This window comes from Cricetulus griseus (assembly GCF_003668045.3).
Source record: "Cricetulus griseus strain 17A/GY chromosome 1 unlocalized genomic scaffold, alternate assembly CriGri-PICRH-1.0 chr1_0, whole genome shotgun sequence".
NCBI classification, from domain to species: Eukaryota; Metazoa; Chordata; class Mammalia; order Rodentia; family Cricetidae; genus Cricetulus; species Cricetulus griseus.
In genome coordinates this window covers 143,581,802-143,602,175 of record NW_023276806.1, presented here as the reverse complement: position 1 = coordinate 143,602,175, position 20,374 = coordinate 143,581,802, and the positions used below count along the sequence as shown (strand labels likewise).

General features: G+C 38.3%; 1 protein-coding gene across 1 annotated transcript; it reads right to left on the bottom strand.

Moving 5' to 3' along the window:
• Window positions 1-1,997: 1,997 nt before the first annotated feature.
• Window positions 1,998-15,930, bottom strand: LOC118237638 (GLIPR1-like protein 1). Its single transcript, XM_027392671.1, has 6 exons — window positions 15,736-15,930; window positions 15,237-15,479; window positions 6,925-7,028; window positions 4,397-4,482; window positions 2,412-2,438; window positions 1,998-2,326 (listed from the first exon to the last, which is right to left on the bottom strand). Exons 1-6 carry the CDS (start codon window positions 15,928-15,930, stop codon window positions 1,998-2,000), a joined length of 984 nt encoding a protein of 327 aa, XP_027248472.1.
• Between the last annotated feature and the right edge of the window lie 4,444 nt (window positions 15,931-20,374).

The following is a 20,374-nucleotide window of genomic DNA, read 5'->3' as shown; positions in this document are numbered from 1 at the left end:
CCTTCTCTCAGCCCAGACACGTGCTAGAGCATTACTTCACATAATCTACTGCAGACACTTGGAAAAGATCAGTCTATAAGGGCTAGGGGCATCTCAGGACTCTCAAGAATTTCATGATGAGCTGGGCAGTGGTGGTGCACACCTGTAATCCCAGCACTCAGGAGACAGAGGCATGTGGATCTCTGTGAGTTCCTGGTCAGCCTGGCCTATAGAGCGAGTTCCAGTAAAGGTGCCAAAGCTACAGAGAGAAACCCGGTCTCAAAAACAAACTAAACAAAGAGTTCCATGATGCATGACAGAATATACACTGCTTTAAGGCATGAACCAGATCTTTGTTGATTTCCCAGGACAAATTTTCAGGGCAAGAATACCTTTATTAAAGTGCATTCCTGAATTCCTCGAAACAGAAAAAAGGTGAATTCTCCCAGACATCTCTAGTTTTTGTGTTAAACTTATAGGCTCACTGAAGAGATTAACCTATAATTTGTTTACTAAAAGAGGAAAATTAGAAACCAATGGCCCCAGAACATGAGTTATGAGGGCTTAAGGAAAGCTAGAGATGACACCTGGCATAACACTTGGGAAGTGATTCATTATTGTGTGTGAGTAACCAGTGTGCTAAAGGCTAGAGGACATTGCAATGTAAATTCTTTGATATAAAACAAGCTAGCCAAATGTGGAAATTAAACACGTCAAAAAGAATTTATAATTTTAAGTGCATCAAAATGTTCAGACATTAAGTTGCGGTTAGTCCTGGCTGTTAGTCCTGTGAAATGGCTAAACCATTTCACATACCAAAGTCAGTTGTCTCATTTTAAATAAAGAAACAATGGTAGCTCCACAGAGTGGCTCTGAGTGTTAACTGCATGGAGGTGCCCTGGGAAGCTATGGAGTAGAATAAGAACACACAATGATAACAATGAATACACTCACTATAAAATGAGGACACTTCTTGTCCCTACCCCTTTCCTCAGGATGAGGAAGCATGTGACTCTATAAAACATTTAGGAAAACGTTTAGGAAAAACATCAATTCCTAAAATCTAGAACTCTTGAGAAACAAGGAAAATGAAAAAAAAATAGTAAAATCTAGAAATTTAGGTCAAAGAGGGTAGTCTAGGCTAATGGTTCTTTTATTTACTTGTCGCTGTTTTTGTGTAATTTTCATTTGCCTGACTTTAGAAAAAGCTTTTAACATAATGCTAGACATAACTAGAAATGTCTGGAATTTATAAGAGCAGATGCCATTTTGTATATTTTGCCAGGCTAACATTTTTTCAATTAAATTATTAGTATTACCATTCATATATATACTTATTTTTCCTATAAGTATGTAAACTTCTACTAAACATACTAACTATAATTTCTTGAAATGCACTTTATCATATAAATTTAGAAGCAGTTATATTGTTTATTTACAATGAATTATTTTTTGATTTATTGGACCTATAAGACAAAAATTACAGTAAATCTTTGATGAATTACTGGCCACGAAGAAGAGATGATACATTTATTTTCTAACAGGAGGGGCTAATATCAAGTAAATTATTTCACAAATGTACATAAAATATAAACAACATTTGATGTTTTGACATCACATGGAAATATTACATACAATAACTACTGATAACTATAAGAGTAGTAATAAAAACAAGGTAATACTAATCAAATGGCTATTCTAAACTTGTAGAGGTCCTAAGCATGTTACATGGACAATTTCATTTAACTGAATACTTCAGATACTTGTTAAGGCACATAAAAGGGTTACATGGAGAGATGGAAATATAAATAGTCCCTCTTTTTACGAGATACCACAAGGAACTCTTTAGTCAACCTTGGGTTGTTGTGGCTGTTCCTGTTATCTGTTCTCTGTGTCTGTAAGAGCTTAATATTTTCTGTGTGATGCAAGCTTTGTATTCACACGGATTTTGTTTTCCAATTTAAATTTGTTAAATGAGTGTTGAGAAAAATCACAATCGAGGTTTGTATATTTTCTTCTTAAAGTTCAACATTCTGCTTTTCAACATTTTTTTTTTTTCTATTGGGCTTTGGCTTCTGTGAGGTTGTCTTCTCCCTAGTCTTCATCTTCTTCCTCTCCTTGCTCATTGGTCTCTTCCTCCACCTCACTTCCTCCTCTACTGAAAACATTTTTCTCTCATAAAACATCTGCTTTTCTGATAAGATATCTGGAAATTGAGACTGCATTATCAAAACAATGATGACACAGAGCACAAAACATGTTACTCTCAGGGAAAGAATAAATAAGCAGAGAGGATCACACATAAGTGGGCGGGGCACTTCCCAATGTGGATACCAGAATTGGTAATCTGTAAATAAAGAAGCAATTGAAGAAAGCTAGATTTCATATAAAATGGTTAGTTTGTTTAAGAAACAAAGGACAACAATACATACATGTAGCTTCATCACAATCTGTATTACCTAGGAAAAAAAATAAAAGACTATAAAGAAATACATACATTTTTTTCTACCACAGTAACAATTTTCCCATTAGTACTGCCACCATTCTTCATGCTCTTAGAATATAGGGCAGTGGTTCTCAACCTGGAGTTGCAGATCAGATATCCTGCATATCAGCTATTTGCATTATGATCCATAACACTAGCCAAATTATAGTTATGAAGGAAGCGTCAAGGAAACTAATTTTGTGGAGCTGTATTAAAGGGTCGCAGCGTTAGGAAGGTTGAGAACCACTCAAGTTTTTGATGTCCTGTTCCGGCTAGTAGCCATAAGTCTACAACATTCTTTTCAGTAGAAGCCAACCAGGTTGGCTAGAGACATGCATGCCTAAGGAGATAAGAGTTCTAGCTCTGATGATGTCTCCAAAAGCACTGTGTCACCTTAGCTAAATACTTCAATTCTATCCTCTAAAGATCCCCCCCACCCCCGCCACTCTACAGGAAGGCAGAGAACCACAACCCTTCCATCTTCCTCCATTTCTATTACTCCAAATTAATATGGGTTTATTCATTTCTCATGCAATTCTTAGTTCTCATTTTGGTTCATTTTCACTTCTGAAAAAGCAAGATTAAGTCTACCGCCTAGGATTCACTGATTTTAATTTAGGTTTTTTCAACGAGACAATTACATTTGAAAGTAGACAAATTTCTTTTCAGCTGCTCAACTGGGTGGGGAGGGTCAGAGAGTCGTTATGTTTTCTTTTTATTGAAAATAGATTCTTCTCTCACATAATAACCCTGACTACAGTTTCCCCTCCCTCTTCTCTTCCCAGTTCTTTCCCACTTCCCCTCCCATCAGGAGCCACTCCCTTTATAAGCTGATCATTCTCGACTTCCTCTAAGACAGGAAATGAGCGGACAGGTGTGGAAAGTGCAATGGCAATGAGGGCTTTGTCTTGAATTGCTATTATCCCTTAGGCTCTTTGGAGGTGACCTGAACTCTGTTGCACCTTTGATGTCATTTTAGCATTTTGTTTTTGGTCCTACATACTTTATGTGGTGAGTTCTATATCAGAGCAACTTTCAAAGAACAAAACTCCTTATCTATATGGCGTGTATTTAAAGATCATTTAGTAGCAGCAACAATGGCACAGAGCCTTCTTTCTTGCCACCTTTCCTCACTTGTCATTATTAGCTTTCATTTATTACATTCTTTTTTATATTTACATTTGATTAAGTGTTTAAACAAAATTTAAATTTACTTCTAGATATGTTCGCTATCTGCTTTTGAAGAAAAGATTTTAGTTTATGTGTATTCTTATATGTGATCTATGTGCATGCATGCATGCATGTGCCTGTAGAGGCTAGAAGGTGTTGTGTCTCATGGAACTAGAGTACCTGGTGGGTTTGAGCTTCCTGACCACTGACTGAGCCTTCTCTAAAGCCCATGTCTATCAGCTTGTAAGTCTTATTTTTGGCCCCTGGATATAACAGATACGAAAATACAAGTCTACATATTTTTCTCCCATTCTATTGGAAGAAGTAAAAGAAAAATTAATCAGACATACATTCTACATTTTTTTCCCCTCTGAATACTTCAGGAACTTCTCCCAAGGGAGAGAGAATAATAAAATAGTTTCTTAAATATGTTACTATTTTTTATTTTTATAAATATTTTGGAATATTCTTTTCTTTTAAAAAAGAAGCCATTGTCAAACTAGCCACTATTTAAGGATTTAGTTGTGAAGTTCTTTCAGAGAGTAACTGTTAGTTCCTTAATTCTCAGATTCTCATATTTTCTTAGGGGGAGCAATAGGGCGGAGGAGGGCAGAGAAGGCTCTGCAGTGTGGAAGACACCTACAGGTGACACTTCTTTGAAGTGCAGTGAAAGCATCAGAGTCAGGATCACTATTAACAGCACAGCGAGGCAAGTGTCAACCACCTTACTGTCTTACATCTTAGGGATTTATTTTATCTTACTGCATAGAAGATCCGTGCACTGGTCATCAGGATGACACCGAGTACAAAATGTCCCTGCCTGATAAGGTCTCCTTATCAGAGTTCCTCTAGAAGAAAGCAGAAAGTAAACAAACACTCAGTTTCTATGCTATTTAATGTTCATTAGATGCGTGTTAATTGCATTATTGACTTATGTCAATTAAGTGACATTTCCACGTTTAACCATTTTAATAAGATGATCTAGTTAAAACAGACTCAACGCTGAGTGGCTATATGTAAAGATATTTCACGTCATTGTTCATTTTAGCTTTATTCACAATGCTGTCATGGAACCAACCTCGTTATCCAGCAACAGCCACCTAATTGGGCTGAAGCCCTGACTGACAGGAAGGAATTCATGACTGTAACTGTATACTGAGCCATCTACCTATGGCTGGTGAGGCCATGGAACCTAGAGACTGCCTATTATTGCCCTTTGCCTAAAGCAGTATAATTTCTAACTGCAGTCTACAGACTCATCCTTCTACTCACAGATAGGTGCAATTTCCACTCTCACTGAAGAAGCGTCCCTAGGTAGTAGACAGAGACCATGAGGGCTGTCCGTGGTGGTCAACTTGATTCTCTGGAATGAACTACAATCCAGAAACGGAGAGCACACCTGTGAGAGATTTTTTGCTTGGAGTGGGTGAATCCACTTTTAGTTCAGACCTTTGAGGTAGGAAACCACACACCTTTGATCTGGATCCTGGGGTGAGAGACACACTTTTAATCTGGGCCACACCTTCTGCTGGACATGGAAAAAGGAAACTTGCTTTTTGCATGCTTGCCCTCTCCTTGCTAGCATGCCCATTCCTTCACTGGCATGAGAGCCTGCTTTGGGATTCCAGCATATACTGAAGACCAGCTGAAAGATCCAGCCATGTGGACTGAGCAACAATTGGATTCTTGGACTTCTGTTCACAGGCAGTCATTGTTGGATTAGATAGACTGCAGCCTATAAGTCAATTCCAATAAATCCCATATCTATATCTATCTATTTCTATATATCTATCTCTTCATCCTGTAAATTCTGTTGCTCTAGAGAACCCTAATAGAGACACAATTACAGAAAGCCACAACTGGTCCAAATGCATAAATCAACTGACTGTGGGCTTCCTGCCCCCAGTTAATACCTTTACAACACAACCTCTAACTAAAGGCTCAGAGCACTTCAAAGAAAGGGAGTAGAAAGACTGACTGTAAGAGCCAGAGGACGAGGGCATGTGCTATGAGATAGACTTTTCTAAAACCAAACAAAAAAGCACATCAAGTGGGAGGTAGGAAGGGGGTTCTGCTATGGAAGTAAATGTGATTAAGATACAGTGTATGAAACTTCCAAAAAGTTACTAAAACTATTATTTTAGAAAATAAAATATCAGATTGCTAAAAACAAACCACAAGATCCTCTACCTCTGTATATGTAAATCTTGAGACACTGGATACTATGGATTTTATTTATAATTTTCTCATAGAGAACAAGGTGAGCTTGAGCTAATCACTATCACTTTTTAAGAGCAGAGTTTTCTTTGGTTGATTACATCAGAGAAATCAATCATTTGAAGTATGAGGCTTTGCTTTTACTTACCCGATGGTGTGTGTGTGTGTGTGTGTGTGTGTGTGTGTGTGTGTGTGTGTGTGTGTGTGTGTGTGTATGGGGGGCATGTATTAAGGAATACAGTGCTTTTAGCAAATGAGAGACATGCTTTGCTGACATTCAGGAAGCAAATGGGAACTTGAGTCCCACAGTCTCACGGAACTGAATTCTTGGTAACAGCCTGAATGAGTTTGGCAACAGGTTTATCCCATTGTAGTGGACACACTGATTTTGGTCTCTGAGGCCCAAAACCCAGCACTAAACCCAGGCATTATGTGGCTGAACTCATGACCTATGGAGTCTTGATAGTAAGGGGATGCTGTTCATAAGTACTGTGTTTGTGCTACTTAATGTGCAGCAGTAGGAAGCCAGTCCATATGCCAAGCCCATCTCCAGACACTACTGTCTGTGTCTGCCCCAAGGGGATGCCCACATTGCACGTGCTCTCTTTCTACAGTCCACACTCTACAGAGCACTCAGAGTAATTTTACAAAAACCGTTCTTAATAAAGCACAAATGAGACCATGGTGGCCAATTGCTTATGAGCTGCCAATGACTTTGCCACTCCCTAGAATCAGTTCCAGAATCTTTAACATGCCATTGTTTTTCTGTTTGGTCTGTTTGCCACCTATCTCTCCCAACCCTCACATCTCTAACCATAGCTACCCATTTCTCAGCTGCACTACATTCACACAACTTCAAAGGATTTTAAAAATTAAAATGTGCACGCGCGCGCACACACACACACACACACACACACACACACACACACACACACACACACGGGTGCCCCATGGTGAGCCTGTGGAGGTCAGAGGACAACTTTCAGGGGTTGGTTCTTTTCAAACACATATTAAAAGTTAGGAAAACCTAACGCTGAAGTATTCTCATTTTATTTCAACTTTTTATCACTCACCCTGGTGCATAATTGCATATGAAAAGTGCTGCAGATATGACAGCTCCAACTTTTGAACATGGAGTCACAGCACAACCAACTTTGTAGGTGCTGTCCCAAACAAGCTGAAATAAACATGCCAAAGAAAATGTAAAATTTATTTAGAAGTATTTATGTTATGCAGACTATATTCATGCACACAGAATCCTTAACCAAGAAATTCAAGGACTATCAAAATTTGTTTTTAGATCCAGTGTCGTGAATTTAGGGAGCATTTCCCAAGTGCATTTACGTCAATATTGTCGTAGTTTCATATTCTGGAAAGTGCTGAAGCAGGACAATGCTCTAAGGCAGTGGAAATCACATCTGATGAGATGATTTGCCAATACCTGGTTAAATTGGACAGTTTTAGGTCTTTGGCAGCAAGGAAGAAAGGTTAGGGAGAGAAGAGGGAAAGTTTTATAAAAGTGGAAGCTTCTAGCAGAAGGGAGAAAAGAGGAATAATAGGCAGGAAGCAAGCAAGAGGCCAGTGTAACAATGACACCAGCATCTATCTTTCCTCTTGCAGAGGAAACTGGATCACAAAACAATACAAAGCATGGGCTTTTCATTAGGAAAGACCTAGAGGAGATATGATCCCTATAGCAGAAAAAAAAATGGACGCTGAATTACAGGGGGTGGGAAGGGACTGGAATAATGAATTCTGGAATCCAGAAATTCTGTGTGATCTCAATATTAGTAAGATTTCAAGTGAGGAAAAAGTTCTTCTTTTGGCTCATAACCTGTGGGGAAGGGGAGCCATTTATGTCTCCTACTCAGTTTTTAACAAACTTCTGTTGTTATAAATTTCCAATTCTGAAAAAAGTCTTTGACAAAATCCAACACCCCTTCATGACAAAGGTCTTGGAGAAATCAGGGATAACAGGAACATACCTCAGCATAATAAAAGCAATATACAGCAAGCCAACAGCCAACATCAAATTAAATGGAGAGAAACTCAATGCAATTCCTCTAAAATCAGGGACAAGACAAGGCTGTCCACTCTCTCCATACCTCTTCAATATTGTCCTTCAAGTTTTAGCTAGAGCAATAAGACAACAAAGGAGATCAGGGAATACAAATCAGAAAGGAAGAAGTCAAACTCTCACTATTTGCAGATGACCAGGTAGACCAATGGAATAGAGTTGAAAACCCTGATATTAACCCACACACCTATGAACACCTGATTTTTGAGAAACAATCCAAATTTTTATGATGGAACAAAGAGAACATCTTCAACAAATGTTGCTGGCATAGCTTGATGCAGACATGTAGAAGACTACAGATAGACCCAAGCCTATCGCCATGCACAAAACTTAAGTCAAAATGGATCAAAGACTTCAACATAAACCCAGCCACACTAACCCTATTAGAAGACAAAGTGGGAAATACCCTTGAATTAATTCATACAGGAGACAGCTTCCTGAACATTATACCAGTAGTACAGACACTGAGATCAACAATTGATAAATGGGACCTCCTGAAACTGAGAAGCTTCTGTAAGGCAAAGGACACAGTCAGCAAGACAAAACGGCAGCCCACAGACTGGGAAAAGATATTCACCAAGCCCACATTTGACAGAGGGCTGATCTCCAAAATATACAAAGAAATCAAGAAGCTATTCTCGAAAACACCAAACAATCCAATTAAAAAGTGGGGTACAGAACTAAATAGACAATACTCAATAGAGGAATCTAAAATGGCTGAGAGACACATAAGAAAGTGTTAAACAACCTTAGCCATCAGGGAAATGCAAATCAAAACAACTCTGAGATACCATCTTACTCCTGTCAGAATAGCTAAAATCAAAACCACCAATGATAATTTATGCTGGAGAGGATGTGGAAAGGGAACACTTCTCCACTGCTAGTGGGAGTGCCAACTCGTAAAGTCACTTTGGAAATCATTATGGCGACTCCTCAAGAAAATGGGAATGAGTCTACAACAAGATCCATCAATTCCACTCCTAGTCATAAACCCAAAAGAAGCACATTCATACAACAAGGACATCTGTTCAACGATGTACATAGCAGCCCTATTTGTAGTAGCCAGAAACTGGAAGCAGCCTAGATGCCCCTCAACCGAAGAATGGATAGAGAAAATGTGGTTCATCTACACAATGGAGTACTACTCAGTGGGAAAAAAATGGAATCCTGAAATTTGCAGGGAAATGTCAAATAAGAAAAAAAAAAAGGCAGCATCTATTGTTTGATAGAAGACTCATTTGCTATGTACTAAGAAAACCATCAACACTTTCATTTTTTCCTTCCCCTTCCCTTACTTTCCTTTTTCTTCCTTTCCTTTATCTTTCTCACCCTCTTTTTTATCTCTCTCTTCCCCAACCCCTGCTTGCCCCTTCCTTCTTTCCAAAAGCTGAATTTTAAGAAAGTGATATTGTCCTGTAGTGATTTTCATCAGTGGTTAATCTTTCTCAATTTCTTCTTAAAAATATGATGCTGCATGATAGCAGTTGCACAATCTTTTTGCTATTTGGAGAAACTGTATTCAGCCTGAGCTTTTAGGGCAATATTTGCTATTCTTGTTTTAGCTGCTCAATGAAAGACAGAAGAAAGAACAGCAATAGATTACATTTCCATCTCCCTATGCCATAGCTTTCCTTCTTTTCATCCATTCTATGTTTTTATTCTTTGTGCTTTTATTTACAAATATTTATCTTTAAAAGTTTTGTTTGTTGAAGAATCACATTATCACCCATTTAACTATTCCTTTTATATGAATAGATATTTGGGTTAGAGTTCTAAAATTTCATTTTTAGACCTCACTGTGTTTATATATTCATTTGAGTAAAAACTCATCCATAGAGCATTTAAAAATAACATTCTTTCCTCAGAAAAGTGCTCTTAATAACATAATCTAGGGCTGGAGAGATGGCTCAGAGGTTAAGAAGACTGGCTGCTCTTCCAGAGGTCCTGAGTTCAATTCCCAGCAACCACATGGTGGCTCACAACCATCTATAATGAGATCTGGTGCCCTCTTCTGCTGTGCAGATATACATGGAAGCAGAATGTTGTATACATAATAAATAAATAAAATCTTTAAAAAGATCTAGCTCTTTTTCTTATTTCATTGTTAATGTTCATTAGAGCCACATTTGCTAACCTTTTTGTGTCTTAGATTTAGGTAATCTTATGGCAGTTTATTATATTACCTTTGCCTCTGTGTTCATGTATGTAGAGACCAATGTTGGGCATCTTTCTCAATCACTCTGGAGCATGTTTTCTGAAAGAGTCTCCCACTGACCCCGTGGCTCATTGATTGGCTTGGATGACTAAGCCGGTAAGCACCAGGGATCTTCCTGACTCTGCCTATTTGGTACTGGCAGTAGCAGTGTTAAAGGTATGCCCACTGTGCCAGGCCTTTTCTATGGGTGCTAGGGACCAAACTCAAGTCCTAATGATTTCAAGACAAACACTTTCCTGGTTGAGTTATCTTCCCAGCCTCTACCATATGAACTTAAGAAACAATTTCTATCATTTCTACTCTTATGTTGAAATAGTTCCTGAGAGGAGAGGCTTTGCATTTAGGCAACACTCTGTCGATATTCTATTTTCACTTTTAAAATTAGTTTTGCAGAGGGAGACTTCATCACAAATACTTTACAGTCTAGCATAAAATAATGTTTTGTAAACATTTGTTTTTGCTGTTGTTGTTATGTTTTGAGACTGGCTGACCTGGAACTCCTTATATAGACCTGGTTGGCTTGGACCTCACAGAGATCCAACTGCCTCTGCCTCCTGAGCACTGAAATTAAAGGTGCTCTACTACACCCAGTTTCATAACATTTGTTATCAACTTAGAACATTTTTAAAGCAAATTAACTTGCGCTGGTGCATAATAACACACATATAGTGCAATTGAATTTCCCAAAATATGAGGACATCTTGATACTGCACATGCAACTTTAAGCGTATTGGCCCAAATTATCTATAAGAAAAGGAATTGAGAAGTAACTTGTTAAAACAATCAATGTAAACAATTCATTATGCTAATATATATGTTTATTATTTTTTCTAATATCTACTATATATATTAGATATATCTAATATGTCTAAGTTAGATCTTGTTAAGGCAGTTTTCATAATGGCAATCTAAATGGTTTTCTTTCAGATATAATTATAATAAATCAAAAGGATAACTTAATAACTAAATAATAATAAAATACATTATTAAAATCATAATTTCTTCTATGTAACTTAGGAAACACATTTTAATTTTCTCCATGGGCATATTACAAGAAACATAAAAATCACAATAGGAATGAAAACAACAATTCACTTTGTTAGTAGAAAAAAACTGTTGCTAAACTGATTGTGCATTTAAAGGTTTGTAGCTTTAAATATACTCTTCCTTTTGTCAAGTCTTAAGATAGGTATGGATTAAGAACATGTGAAGCTTATTTAAAAGGTCAAGGGTAAGAATGGAAAATTTAAGAATTTTTTAAGGTGCAAAGAAAACTAATTTCAAAAGAAAAAGCTTTGTATGGAAAATGGACCATAAGAAAGTACTAAAGATGTGGTGAACGTTTCCAGTCCTTTGTGTCAATGATAGAATTGAATATCACCTGTTCTCTAAATGGAAAGAGAAGGGAATATCACACATATCTTGCATGGAAAAGAAATAACCTAAGAACAAAAAATTCTCCAAACAGATTTTCTAACTTTTAAAACTTTCTAATTTCATTAACAAAATGAATGAAGGTATTTTACAGATTGAGATGTCAATCATTTTTTTTCTCATGGCTGAAATACAGCTATAGTTTGTTATTTTGCTAAACACATTTGATCTTTGTCTGCAGGAACTATAGATGCAAGCATCTTTAGTAGAATACAAGAGAAGGAAGAGAAATTCCCAGGCATTTAAAATATGATAGACAAAAATAGATTCATTGGCTGAAGAAAATGCTAAATCCCCAAATTCTTAACACAAAACATTCAGGAAATCTGGGACACCACAAAAAGACCAAAACCAAGAATAATGGGATAGAAGAATAATAATTCCAGCTCAAAGGCTCAGAAAATATATTCAACAAAATCTTAGAAGAAAACTTTCCCAACCTAAAGAAGGACATGCCTTTGAAGATACAAGAAACTTATCAAACACCAAATAGACTGGACTAGAATAAAAGTCCCCTCACCATATAATAATCGAAACACTATGATTCTTCCTGCCAGCCTGGTCTTATTGCCACATCAGCCCCAAATAAACACACAAAGACTTGCATTATTTATAATGCTGTTGGCCTTCGGCTTGTGCTTCTTATTGGCTAGCTCTGTCTTAATTATTAACTCATAACTACTAATCTAAGAATTATAAGTTAAGTCATAAGAGTTTGTTAGTAATAAGACTGAGCAACAGGCTAGAGAAGTTTATAATTAATATAAGCCTGTATGTGTTTATTTGGGAGTGAATAGCTGCAGGACAGGGCAGGACAGAAACTTCCATCTACATTGGTTCTTTGAGAGAATCAACTAGATGGACAAACCCTTATCCAAACTAACCAAAAGGTGGAGAGAGGATATCCAAATTAACAAAGTCAGAAATGAAAAGGGAGCTATAACAACAAACACTGAGGAAATCCAGAGAATCATCAGATCGTACTTCAAAAACCTGTACTCCACAAAATCGGAAAAGAATAGAAATAAAAATTTTCTTGATAGATACTAAATATTAAAATTAAACCAATACCAGATAAACAATTTAAATAAACCTATAAGCCCCATGGAAATACTATCCCAAAGAAGAAGAAGAAGAAGAAGAGGAGGAGGAGGAGGAGGAGGAGGAGGAGGAGGAGGAGGAGGAGGAGGAAGAGGAGGAGGAGAAGGAGAAGAAGAGGAAGGAGAAGAAGAGGAAGAAGAAGCCCAGGCTAAATGGTCTGACAGTTTCAGTGCAGAATTCTACCAGAATTTCAAATAAGAGCTAATACCAACACTCCTCAAATTGTTCCACACAATACACCCAATAGAAACAGAAGGAATATTGCCAAATTCTTTTTATGAGGCTACAGTTTCCGATACCCAAATCAGACAAAGATGCAATAAGGAAAGGGGAAATAGAAGAGATCTCTTGGGTAAATTGGGGTTGAGGGTGGGCAGGATAAGTGGGTGGAAAACTGAGGGATCAGATTGGGCTGGCTGAGCCCAAGAGGTGGGTTAGGGTGGCGGAGGGGGAGGGCAATGAAAGAGACATCTTAATGGGGGTGGGCATTTCAGGGTTAGGGAGAAAGCTATTGCCAGGGAAACTCCCAGGAATCCACGTGGATAACCTCAGCTAAGACCCACAGCAATAGTGGAGAGGGTGCCACAACTGGCCATCTACTTTAACCAGATTGGCAACTACCCTAATTGTCATTACAGAACTATCTCTATTTGCAGATGACATGACATTATAAAGAAGGGATCTCAAAAATTCTACTAGAAAACTTCAGCAAAATGTCAGGACAGAAAATGAACATGCACAAATCAATGGCTTTTCTATACACCCACAACAAACATACAGAGGAGGAGATCATGAGCATACTCCCATTCACAATATACTCAAGGAAAATAAACTATTTAGGAATAAACTTAACCAAGAATGAGAAAGACCTCTACAGTGAAAAATTTAAATATCTGAAGAAAGAGAGAGAAAGACACAAGAATGCAAGAATATGGGAAGAGATTCCATGCTTTGGGATTGGCAGAATTAGCACTAACTATACCAAAAGCAATTTATAGATTCAGTGTAATCTCATTCAAAAATTCCTATCTCACTCTTCATATAAAATAAAAAAAACTATTCTAGAATTCATAAGGACCCATAAAGGAACCTGGATAGCCAAGTTAATCCTGAGTAAAGAGAATACTGGGGGCATTACCAGTAATATCTCAAGATATTCCTCATCCATAATACTAAAACCATATGGGACATATGGACCTTGGTAGCAACCAATGATTCTTTAATTATACTTAAGGTGCTATGAACAGAAAGGGAATCATGTATGTTACTGGAAACCTAGCAAACTCCATAGAGTGAAGTCATGGATCTTGGAGGAGAACCTATAACTGCCACTTTACTAAAGCAGCCAATTCTTAACAGCATTCTCAATATATATCCTAAAAGTCACAGAAAAGCATAGGTCTCACCCTTCATCAAAGAAACATCTTGCAGCAGATGGATACCATTACAGAAAACTCCAATGCAGAGAGAACGTGACTCCCTGGTGACCAACCCCAACAGCTACATCTATAATATGACACCTGTACAGAAGGCTCAGGGGTCATAGTGGGAGAGGGGGTATCAACTACACCCATTAAGTTTCATCAACATGACCTTCAGGTCCCTAAACAAGACCTGAAGAAAGAGGACACTAATCTTATGCTAACAAGAAAGTGAGGAATCTCACGAGACTTCAACTCTAGACAAATATCTATAGGCAGCTAAGGAACACTAAGACTAGGAGAAACAGTCTTCCCCAGAGAAGAGCCCCCAAATGTGTTATGCAATACCAAGAGGTCAGTCCTGAAATCATATAAATATGAGTAACATTGTACAGACAGGTTGCATTTATGTATTTAGGAGCACACTTACATATGTGGCAACAATTAAAGACATAGGGGTCATGAATTTGAGAGATAGCAAGCAGGGGTACAGGAGAAGTATTGGATGGAAGAAAGAGATGGGGGGATGTGATGTATTTTAATTTCACAAAGAAAAAGAAAGTAAACTATTTCAAATGGGTGCGACATTGGCATATGGGAAAAATGATCATGAGTTAAAGACACAGTAATAAAATAGCAAACTGAGCCCAGAGAAAAACAATTCCATAAACATAATAGAGGCATCAAACTGGCATGGCTCAAGCACAGGTCCAACATTGGTAGCAGGGCACCAGGAAGAGGGGAGGGAGCAGGAACTATTGTAAGAAACAGCAACCCATATGAGTTTTGATCTACAGACTTAGTAAGCTAAGCTCAAGATTCTATAGCACAAGGAATGTGAAGATGACCTGGGCACCCTATGCAAAGCTGCTCAAGACTGGAAAGACATGAACACAGTCATTGGTGTGGAAAAGCCACAGGGCTGAACAAGCCCATCACAGTAGATTTCTTCTTGTAAGTAATGTGGAGAAAATGGCAGCAGAGTACCATTTTTTAAAGATCAGAAAAACTATACTCAGTACATGGTATATTTAAGAAAGTGGAGTTTTTTTAATGAATGTAAAAGGAAGCACTTAAAATGTTTCTTGTAACTAAAGTGAACACAAGAACTAATTATAATAACCTGTCAGTACCTACCTGTGTATAATGGCCACAAATTTTAGAACAGGTCATATTCTCAAAATTATAGTGTTCATTTTCATTATACCAAGAAGAAATAGCTCTTTTTAGTGTAGTTCTTATTCCAGTTAAATACAAATTTTCTCCAATAAAGTCATAATCCTCAATGCATGCGTATTTTTTCCCAATACAGGGGTTATGTAAAAACTGGCACTGTTTACTCCATGATTTGGCCAGTTTTGCTAAGTCCTTGTCCCAATTCTGAAAAAAAGAGAAAAAAACACACTAAGTTGATTAGTACATATTTGTTTACAATAAAATCATTCTAATAATCTAATAAATTAAATTTCAGTTAATTTTTAACTCTTTAGTAAAGACATCATTTTTTTTACAAAAGCAATGAACTGGGTGAATCATATGAGATGCAGCTAAAAGAGAAAAAGAATAGACAATTGACTTAAGAGCCTTCTCCCCCTTAAACTCTTTGTTCTCGATAGCAACCCAGGTCCGTTCTCACCAGGGCATTCATATTGGCTGCTGAAGGGTTGATATTGCTTCGAATTTCATTATGGGAGTTGACAACCTCTTGTATAAATTCTGGGTCATGGATAGTTGGTAGCTTGGGAATTTTGTCCCATGCCTTAGAAAGTTTGATGACTACCAAAGATAGACCCAATGTCCAGAAACAATTAAGTTGTTTCATAAGGGCCATGGAAGGACGTACGGCATAGCTTTGGTGAATATACCAGAGCAGGCATTACACTCTACCCAGTCCCTGCCTTCTGATTAGGCTGGCATTCTGTGTAGTGAGCTGCAGACTGCATCCCTGCCTTCAGTGTTGTCATGGAGACTGATGCACAGCCTGAGTTCTGAGCCACAGTTCTGAGTCACTCACTGAAAGCCTGAGGCGCCCTCTGGTGCTCAGTTCACATAACACAGTGTCTGCATTGTGAAAGGGGATCTTGTAGTTGACAAACAAAATATCTTGACTTTGCTGCACATACTGGAGCAGGCGGTTTAAACATTGCAATCAGGAGACAGAACCAGGAGCCGGCAGATCTCTGTAACTGTGAGTTTGAGGCCAGCCTGATATGCACATCGAGTTCCAGGCTAGTCAAGAGTTGAGACCTTGTCAGACTAGGGGCAAAAAAGCAAATAATTTATGAGTTTAACAGAGTCTGTTGCCATGCTTAGCATTTTTATTCTTTTAAAATAAACTGCATTATTTTATCCTCTCTTCAGACACTGGGAACATAGACTGGGCAACTTTGAACCCTGTTACATCCTGTAATCTTCACTTACTACCTTGTCAAACATTTAGCATTTTGCTTCTATTTCCTTCTGACTGGTTGTCTGGGAAGATGGAAAATACTATATAGCCATGTGGGAAAATTACAGCCAATTAGTTTCTTCTGGTAAAAATCTTACCTTCTGATAATTAGGACCTACCTATAGTATGAATACTGGCAGATTGTGGAACATCTGCATTCTGAACAGTAAGGCTCTGAACACAGTATGCTGGTGCTCACTTTGCTGAAACAAAGTATACATCAACTTCATTTGAACTAATGTTTTAAATCTACTTGTCAGTTACCATTGTTCACCAATAGACCAGAACTTTTCTGTAACAGCTAATGATATTTTTCAGTATTTCTGGATGAATATCTGTAATACTCTGGTTGTTTAATTTAATAGTTAGGTTATTTGCAGTGCCATTTATTTCAAGTAAATATACCTTTACAATCACTGAATGGTCTGTCCTAGCCAGTTAATCTGGCCAGCAAAACAAAGGACCCAAAACTCATGTTGATGAAACTAGTTACCATTTTTCTTTAGCAGAAATTAAATTATGAGATGAAAACATAAACAAAACAAACAAACAATAACAGCAACAGCAAATCAGACCATCCTAACAGAATTCCTATGGAGTGAGAGAGGACATGCTTCTGATTCATTATCTGCTGAAGAGGGCTTGCCGTATGTACAGCTGGGGTGTCACACACATAGGTAAGCTGAGTTTAGCAAACATTGTTCGGTCAAGTGAACTTGGCTTGGTCTGTGTCCCTAACCTGCCTTTGAGTCCTGCATGAAGGAGACATTGGTGCATTCCAGGTACTGGGAAGTAAGATTTTAAACGAACAACTTTTTGTTCAATTTCAGATCTTGGGTCAGTAGTCACCATGGATTCAAGGTGGACTTGGTGGACTTGGTCCGTGTCCCTCATGGAACTTCAGTACTGAACTGTATTTATTAATCTTTTCTGTCTCCTTTGTTTATGAATGAGATTAGATTCCCTTGATTTCTCCCATTCACTTGTGTTCTGACTTTTGAAAATTTGCATAAACAAATTAAAAGTCACTGATACTTTTATTGGGAGAGAAACAATAGTACCTGGAGGTAGAAATGGTCAGTGTTAAGAAACAAGCAAGGGTGAAGCTATGACTAGTGGTTAAGAGCACCAAAGACGTTAGTCAGTAATAGAACCTAAGGCTAGCAGTGACATCTCACACTCACAGTGGTGTGAGTGGGCCAGGAGCCTTGCCAGCCCTCTCTTGCTTTTGTAAGTTCTTTATGTATTTCAGCCCAAGTGCAGGCATTGGCATGCAATCCAAAGCTCAGCTTTCAGCCATTTACATAAAATACCTATTCTTGAATTGCCAAACTTAGGTTTTAGGCTTTTTTTAGTCCACACAACAGATTGCTTCCTGAGGCCTCTATTTACTGTACCAGCAAGGGCAGAATATTGGAAATCGGTCTATAGACGTACGTGGTGTTGTATAAAATATTATTTTAAGTTCTGCTACATTTGTTTATGCTGTGGCATATTTGTTCCAAGATGCAAAGATGGGTTGCATTCTTTTATGTTGCATTTGTTTAACTCTGTGAAGCTGTGTTGCTTTGCCTGTCTAGAACTCCTGATTGGTCTAATAATGAGCTGAAGGGCCAATAGCAAGGCAGGGGAAAGGAGAGCTGGTGATGGCAGACAGAGAGAATAAACAGGAGAAGTCTGGGAAGAGGAAGAGATCAAGGAGTGAGAGAAGGAGGAGGACTCAAGGGGCCTGCCACTCAGCTACACAGCCAGCCACAGAGTAAGAATTAAAGGAAAGATATACAGAAATAGAGGAAGGTAAAAGCCCGGAGACAAAAGACACAAGATAATTTAAATTAAGAAAATTGGCAATAAACAAGCTAAGCTAAGGCCAGGCTATTATAAGTCATAATAAGCCTCCAAGTGTGATATAATTGGGAGCTGGTTGGTGGGCCCTCAAAAGGGTGAAAGAGGCAAAAAAAAAAAAAGTTAAAAAAAAAAAACCAACAACAGCCAAGAACGCCTGGGTATGAATTAAGGCTCTGTAGTAGGTGGCATGAGGTTAAGCCAAGTGACATTCCCTTTTCTGGGTCTCACCTCACTCAGTGTAAAAATCAGATTCTTGGGAGATTTTAGCTTTTGAAGCCCCGTCCAAATCTGTAGATATTCTAATTGGGGTGCTGGTACTTTCTTATAGACTCCAGTGTGCCTCTTATAGCAACATTTCCCTTTTAGCACTCTTATTGCATCTTATTGCATCTGAATGAGTCACTTTTTAAAAATGAGTCACTTTTATGCTGAGACATTCTGAGTTAACTCATACATAATTGACTGAATTCTCCCATTTTCAAGGCTTTCTGCTGACTCCTGAGATACAAAATGAGCAGCCTCAGTAGTCATCAATTTCATAAGCTTGAGGATTTACTGGAGTCCTTGTCACTATTCAGTACTACAAGCACCTTGCCCCATTGTTTCTAGAAAGACTTGCATGTTGGCATTGTGATTGTCATAGATGTAGAGAAAGGAATCCAACATGGGCATATCCAAGTGTATATGGAAGTTTAGGATGAATTAATGTGACTACTGAATAAATATTTACTAAGAATGTATGTTATATGAAGGGCAGTAAGTGCCAGCCTTTGTGGTGGTGATCGTACATAGGAATTCAGGGAGTTAATGACACTGGAGAAGCACAGGGGACAGTAGGAGCAGGACATTACGGACCTTTAACTTGTTTTTATTAATTGAAAACCAAGTCTAGTGATTTAAAATGTCACAGTTATTTGCAATGGCAACAATACTTACTAAGGTATGAAGTTGGGAGGCTGGTAATGTGTCAGAGAAAGGTACACGTTAGCTGCTCAGTGTCTCCATCTTAACTTTGGCTTGTGTATTAGTTATTGTTCTATTGTAGTGAAGATGACTGAGGCAAGGTATAAAAGAAAGCAAACTGGTGGGCCCGTGGGGGTACACAGCTTAATTCCAGCACTTGGGAGGCAGAGGCATGTGGACCTCAGTGAGTTCAAGGCCAGCCGGGTCTACAGATCAAGTTCTAGGACGGGCTCCAAATCTACAGAGATACTTTGTCTTGAAAAAACCAAAACAACAAAAAGAAAGAAAGCAAACCGGGGCTTGCTTTTAGTTTCAGAGGGTGAGTTCATGACCATCGTGGCAGGGATCTGGGCAGCATGGCACTGAGCGATGGGTGAGAGATTACATGAGGCTGGGTCTGATGTGGGCTTTAGAAACCTCAAAGCACACCTTCAAAGGCATACTTCCTCCACCAAGGTCACACCTCCAAATCCTTCCTAAACAGTCCACCACCTAGGGACCAAACATTGAAACGTGCTAGCCTATGGGAATAGTTCTAATCAAAATCAGCATAGCTTGTCAGTTGGTAATCTTGGTAAATACAGCAACTTTATCTGGGATTAATGCGTAGCCTAGGAAGTTAGGCAGGTGCCAGAACCACTGGACTACAAGCCTACCCTACAAATGTGTGATATGACCAAATCATGGACCTTAGGCTTAGAACATAAAGCGTTGCTTTTTATTTTTTTGAAAGGTCACTGAAAAGAGAGCCATCTGAAGTGTCAATAGGATTATTTTCAAGTTTGATTTGTCCTGTTTTCAGAATATGTTTATTCTGGGTTGTAAAATATTCTTGAATTCTCTTTTTTGTTTAGAAACAATCATTTTATGTATCAATTCCCCCATTCCCTGTCCCTTCCTCCTCCCATGCCTCCTACCAACCCCTTAACTCCTCCCCTGACCGGCTCCACAAGGATGGTGAGGCCTTCCATGGGGATCATCAAAGTCAGTCACATCATTTGGGGGAGGGCCTAGG